The 6,928-nt window shown below is 36.9% G+C and overlaps 1 protein-coding gene across 2 annotated transcripts in view; it reads right to left on the bottom strand.

Moving 5' to 3' along the window:
- Positions 1-3,175: 3,175 nt before the first annotated feature.
- FRRS1 (ferric chelate reductase 1) overlaps positions 3,176-6,928 on the bottom strand; it is a 45,679-nt gene continuing 41,926 nt past the window's right edge. For both annotated transcript variants that reach the window (XM_038541229.1, XM_038541230.1), the window contains exons 12-16: positions 6,460-6,557; positions 6,153-6,211; positions 5,341-5,484; positions 4,117-4,178; positions 3,176-4,035 (exon numbers count right to left, since the gene is read on the bottom strand). In XM_038541229.1, coding sequence (XP_038397157.1) covers positions 3,943-4,035; positions 4,117-4,178; positions 5,341-5,484; positions 6,153-6,211; positions 6,460-6,557 — 456 coding nt within the window. In that variant the 3' untranslated portion in view covers positions 3,176-3,942. The remainder of the gene's footprint in view (positions 4,036-4,116; positions 4,179-5,340; positions 5,485-6,152; positions 6,212-6,459; positions 6,558-6,928) is intronic.

Raw genomic sequence — 6,928 nt, 5'->3', positions numbered from 1 at the left:
ATCTCATGGGTCATATGATCGAACCCCACGTGGGATCCACACTCAACAAGGAGTGTGCTTCTCTCCTTCTCCTTTTCCTCTGCTCCTCCTCCTGCTCACACAGGTGTTTTATCTCTGTCTCTCAAATAAATAAATCTTTAGAAAGAAATACTAGTGTTGCTATGAACACCAAGTTTTGTTGTTGTTGTTTTATTGTAGTAAAATATACATAACACATTTACCATTTTAGCCAATTTTTAAGTGCACAATTCATTGCATCAAATACACTCAGTATTATGCAAGCATAACCACTACCAAACTCCAGAACTATTTCATCATCCCAAATAGAAATCCTGCTAAACACTCCCTCCTCTCCTTCAGCCCCCAGTAATCATCATTCTACTTTCTTCTCCATTAATTTGGCAAGTCTATGTACTTCAAATAAATAAAATCACACCATAGTTGTCCATTTATGCCTGGCCATTTCCTGAGCATGTTTCCAAGATGAAAATCAAAACTATTTATGAAACAAAAATGCACATTTTATAAGTAAAAACAACTCAAGTTTAACACTGTAATCAAACAGCACCAACATCATCAATAACACATACAAAGCACCTTTTGCTGGAATCACTTCATTCATTCCTCACAACTGCCCTGTGAGGTAGGCTTTACAGATGAAAGAACCAGGTTCAGAGAAGACATAAGTCACTTGCTCAAGGACAGGCAGCTTGTAATATAAACATGCATACACAGGTCTTTCAACTCCATCCCCAAACTCCTGGTCCTTTTTATTTTTATTTTTTAATATTTCATTTATTTGAGAGAGAGAGCATGTGCACAGGAGCAGGTGCTTAAGCAACTGAGTCACCCAGGTGCCCCACTCCCAATCCTTTTTCATTGACAAGATCAGCGGCCTCCTAGCCCACTACCACTCCACTTATAAGGATGGTCAGGAGAGACCCGTGTGATAGGGAGAGCCAGAGAAGGCTCCAAAGACAAGAAGATCTTGAGACAGAACTTGATACGCTAGGGGCACCTGGGTGGCTCAGTGTGTGAGCATCCACCTTTGGCTCAGGTTGTGATCCTGGGATCTTGGGACCAAGCCCCACATCGGGCTCCCTCTGGGGAGCCTGCTTCTCCCTCTGCCTATGTCTCTACCTCTCTCTCTCTGTGTGTCTCTCATGAATAATACATAAAATCTTAAAAAAAAAAAAAATAAGAAGAAGAAGAAGAACCTGATAAAACTAGCTTTTGCTAGAAAGAAACACAACAGGCATTCCAGGCATCATCATGACTACCAGGGGCCTGGGTACAGATGAGCCTGGGTACTGGGCAAGGAGGAAAGAAGAGGGTATGGATAGGAACAGTGTGTATCCTAATCAAATTTGAGAAGAGATTAGAAGAATCTTACCTTTCATTCCCATCTATAATGGATTATCTTAAACAAGGATCTTTATTCATTTTTTTCTGCTTTACCAGAGTATAGAGTTAAATAAAATTTCAGCTAAAAGCTACATGTGCCCCTAGAACTTCCTAGTTGGCATCAACTACTAGTCAGCACCGTCTTTTTCCACTGCATCCCAGACTGAGGCAGGATGTGGAAGGGATGAATATCACTTCACACACATTACAGCTAAAATCCTGACTGAGACCAAGTAAGCACTAAGTGAATCTGATTCATTTATTCGATAACTTATGCCATAGGGTACCTATGCCCTTAAGATTAATTTCCACAGAGCAGAAAATAATGAAAGCAAAAAATAGCTTCAGTTGTGACTGTTACCTCAACCATAATTTTTGAGAATTTGTTTCATCTTTTCCAAAAAAACATACTTATTTTTATTTTATAGAGGAAACCATCCTTAGGAAGAAAACTTATGATTTTGATCACTGTTTGGGGACAACACAGCTGAAGATCTAAAGACATTTAGTTTAACAATCACTCCTATTAAAGGAAGTTTTAAAAAAAAATGTTTATTACAAAAATAAGAAGAAATAATGACAGGCACGAAGAATAGATTTTTCAATCTGTGGATATCAACCATTCATAAGCAGAAAAATCATAATTTGGTATTAGTAAAACAGTGTCTCTATCAGGATTAAATAAGAAAGACTTTTGGACACCTCTTTATATCAACTGATGATACAGCAAAATAGTGCCAACAGATGAATCAGTGAAAAAGAAAAAGTTAAACTATCTTAGCCTCAGTGCTGGAAATCCAGTAACTTCTCATATCTGAACACCAAACACACCAAGGTTCATTTTCCCCCTAAAAGAAGTTCTCTTTGTCATAAACAGAATATAATTCATTAAAAAGAAATTTCTTAACCTTTAAGCCCCTTGTAATTGAAAACTGGAGGAAAGCATTTTAGTACACACTTAATTTTCTACACCAAAAAAAAGTCTTTTTAATAAAACTATTTTAAAAGGAAAGTTTAGACTGACACTCAGAATCTAAACACGAAGATTCACATTTCAACCCTAAGCTATTTATGATAAACACCTATTTAAGGAACAAAAATAAAACTTCCATGTCATTTTATGAAAGATGTAGGATACACAGCTAAGGCTATTATTTATGCCAAATACAAATCAGGTCCTTGGACCAAGCAGGAATTATAACATATTCAGACAGAACCACCCAAAAATAAAATATGCCTTCCTAAATATTTTTCTTTTTAGGAATGTCCAGTTTTGCTTGCTTCCTCTACTTAAGATGGTCCTACTCATTTGTTCCCAGGTAAGCTGACTATAAAGGGAGCCATCAAGCAATTGTTAAGGAACAATCATGGTCAGAAAACAAACGGAAATATAACCTGAAAAATAATAATAGTCCCTAATTTCAATTTATAACTCACAACCCCAACCCCTTCCCCCTCCTAAAAAAAATGCAGAAATTTTTCAAATCAAGATTAAGAGTTGGTGAAATTAAGGGAAAGGCCCCTCCATGGTATTATGTAAGCGCTAAAAATGAGGGACAGGAACAAATCTGTACTTGGTATTATGGCGCCACCCACTGGCTAAAAGGCCTCACCGCAGATATGAAACCCAGACATTACAAAAAAAGAGATTCTTGGAGGAGGAAGTTGAAAACAGTACTAATATTCTAATTCATTACAGCATCAGGAACTTCTACCAAAAAAGAACCATCCATATTACTTATTACCACAAAGAAATAAAGTAACTGTCAAATATATTCGCAAGAGTAAATTTTATTACTTTCGAAATGCAAGGCTACAATCTCCAAAAGCAAGGACTTAAATGTTAGAGTCAAAACAATTAGCATATAAAATGTCATTTCAGCCCTGTCACTGAACATATAAACACAGTGTTAAGCAGAAGATGCACACTTGCATTTCATGAGTAAGAAAGAAATTGTAATATTCATAATACATTTCAATGTTAATACAATGGAGTAAGTCCCACTTCCACCTTTACCAGAGAAGTAACAAGACATAAAAAAAAAAAAAAAAAAAAAAAAGTCCCAAAAACTGAACTGAAAAACATAGTTTCTCAAGTCCTAAAAGAGACCATTCAGGTAAACCAGTATAAATGCTTTCTTTAAAACAGCACCTTTATAGTCTAAAATATATTTGATACATTAATACAATCTCCATTTCATCCAAATGACATCATTTCTGTCTTTCCAAATCATTCTTTTCTCAAATGCTAGCATTCTATATATCTCATCATAGAAAATATTTGAGAGTCATTTCTCTTGTACAGCCTTCCCTGGTAACACTCAGAATCACACATGAAGTCTTGACATCCTTTCTATAGTCCATAGGACCCTCTGAACGTTGATCTCTAAGACCACACCTCAGAATTCCTCTACAGATAAGACCTGGTCTTCCAATTCAGAATTCATGAATATGCTTCAGGCAGTCAGTATAGGCTTCAAGTATCTTTGGCTTAATGATAATTATCATGTGGTCTGCATAGCCAAGGTCTTTGCTTGCTCAGAGCCGGTTGATTGCAGATAAGAATATGATGAGAAAAGTCACATTCCCGCAGATATAAACTGCAAACACCACCTTTTTAAAAGCATGACCCTGGAAGGAAAATTGAGATGTGAAAGAACGAAACTACTATCATTGAAGTTTATGTCACTAAATAAGAAAAGGAGGACTTACTTCTGCTTCAGCTACAGTGCATGACTGAAGGATCTGAATTCTAGCATCATCCAATATTTCAACTGTCAAGAACAACAACATAAGTTTATAAGGCCCACGAATATGCCAGTAAACTAACTCTAAAAAAAAAAAAAAAAAAAAGCCCTGATGTGTAGCCTTTGTTCATCTCCAGCTGTATATTCTTTTTCAAGCTACCAAATGTTGCAAACTTCCTAAACACGTAAGGCTCTCACAAACTGGGACAAGTTGGCTATAGATTTAAAATTTGTCAAGTGACTGAAAATATGCCTCTTCTCCTGGTCAATAAACACCACTAGAAAGTTTGGGTAAAATAAGTTCTTCCTATCTAGCTTGCCTGGTTAGCTAACTATGTATTATGTAGATAGCAACCTAAGTGCTAGTACACGGTAAGAAGTTCATCAAATAGGCAAAATCTGTCTGCAGTTTTGCCCTGTGTTGACTTTGGGCATCTCTTCTTCCTCCACTTCTGGATTCTCTCGGCTCCGTGCATTCAGGTTTCTCAGTGTGTACTGGCTCGAAGTCAGACCAGCATGCAAAATATAAAGTATTTATTAAAAAAAGACTTCTTGGACACCTGGGTGGCTCAGCGGTTGGGTGCCTGCCTTCGGCTCAAGTCATGATCCCGGGATCCGGGATCGAGTCCCACATCAGACTCCCTGCGAGAAGCCTACTTCTCCCTCTGCCTAGGTCTCTGCCTCTCTCTCTCAGTCTGCGTCTCTCATGAATAAATAAATAAATCTTAAAAAAAATGACTTCTTCCCTAAAACCTAAAATAGTCCCTTTTTTTAATTCACAAATTCTAATACTAATGAGTATAAAAAACAAGGGGCAAAATATTTCCATTAATGCTAACACTAACCAATCATCACAGACATTGATACTGAGCTACCAGGTAAGAGTCAACCACCAGGGGCAGCCCGGGTGGCTCAGCAGTTTAGCGCCGCCTTCAGCCCAAGGTGTGACCCTGGGGAACTGGGATGGAGTCCCATATTGGGCTCCCTGCATGGAGCCTGCTTCTCCCTCTGCCTGTGTCTTTGCCTCTGTGTGAGTGTGTGTTTCTCATGAATAAATAAATAAAATCTTAAAAAAAAAAAAAAGAGTCAACCATCAGTTTGTAGAAACTAATTACATTCCTGGGGTTTGTATATCTGTGCCCATACTCCAAAAGTGATTCTACGTAACATGGCTTTTTGAGTAGGTTACCTTTTCGAGAAAGTCGGTAAGCATATATCTCCAAAAGAATCTCCGTCCCAACATGCCAGGCTACAAATCCAATCATTACATAGGTTTTCCATGGGCCAGGAAGATCCAGTCCTGGTAAATCCATTCCCAGGAACATTGCTGCCACTACATTTATAAGAAAAATATATATTTAAATGTAGTCACCCCCAAGGGAGGTAATTATGTATGTACATGTGTGTGTATTATATCAAATAAAACATAGTAAAAGAGTTTATGAGATGAATTAGATTAATATTTAAGACTAAATAGTTAACTTAGTCTTTTTTTAATTATAAGACTAGAAACAGTAAATGGAAATTATAATTATGATCTACTAATTGTTTAATAAGAGACATTTAAAATATATTGATAACCATACTTGACTTTTGAAAATCACTTTCCCTTGAAGATACCATCCCCATGGAAATGACTTGCAGACACTGGGCTGGGATGCTCCCAGCCCATCTCACCCCAACTCACAAATGACCCTCAACTTGAGCATTTGGCCATTAGCACATCTTATTCAGTTGGCAAAGGCAAATGCTAAAAAAAAAGGAGTCTTAGAAGGAAAGTTTTAAAGCCATTTCAAAAACCTTAAACTTCAAACTGAAATAATGACTTAAATAATCACCTCTAGAAATTACTTTCTGGATCTCAATGTTTAAGGCTGATCTCTCCTCAACAACCAATTACTCCGATTACTAATACATCTAAAAATCATTTAAGCCAAATTACCACCTGCAATATAAACAACCAGCAATTATATATGAATAAGTGGCATCACAATTACTTACCTGCTATTATTCTAGCAGCTGTGCCCATACTCCAATGAGTCCAGTTAAAAATGTGCCTCCTACCAAATAAAGAACCAGTCAAAAGTGATAGAACTACAATTAATTCCCAAGAGGATAAAAAGCGTGCAATTTCCCTTATTGCCTAGGAATTAGATATCTGAAATACATTTTAAAACCCTTTAAAGTAAATATAATTTACCATTGAATTTTATAAGATACAAAGTGTTTTCACTTAGAAAGGAATTAGTTTGCCAAATAATGATATCCACATTAAGACCACTTATATATATATAAAAGCTGTAAGTACCTTGGGTCATGTAAAGGTGGCCTGAAGGCTGCCAAAAGAGGCTGAAGAACTGCTAAAATCATCACTATACAACCAAGGTATGGGTGATAACCTGCATACTGAACAAAGATACATCATTTTAATGGCCTCAATCTCACCCACCAATTTAAATCCTCAAAAATAATACACACAGATGATGTATTCTTTGTGTTTTTCTGTGGCTTTAAACATTTACTAATAACAACAGGCACCATTCACTGATCACCCTCTGTATACCAGATACATACTCTATATACAGTATTACTAATGCTGTCTATAATGCTTGACAGTTAACAATATCCCACTTTTAAAACAGAGAACTGGGGCTTAGAGATATCAAGTAGTGTATCCAGTGCCACACACAGTGTGTAAATGATTGTGGTGAAATTCATAGAGAGTGCTGCCTCTCCCCCATCAGGATGTTAGATGATCACCAACACCAGTACAGCCC

Source organism: Canis lupus, chromosome 6 (genome assembly GCF_011100685.1).
Source record: "Canis lupus familiaris isolate Mischka breed German Shepherd chromosome 6, alternate assembly UU_Cfam_GSD_1.0, whole genome shotgun sequence".
Classification (NCBI taxonomy): domain Eukaryota; kingdom Metazoa; phylum Chordata; class Mammalia; order Carnivora; family Canidae; genus Canis; species Canis lupus.
This window is presented reverse-complemented; position numbering and strand designations above follow the sequence as displayed.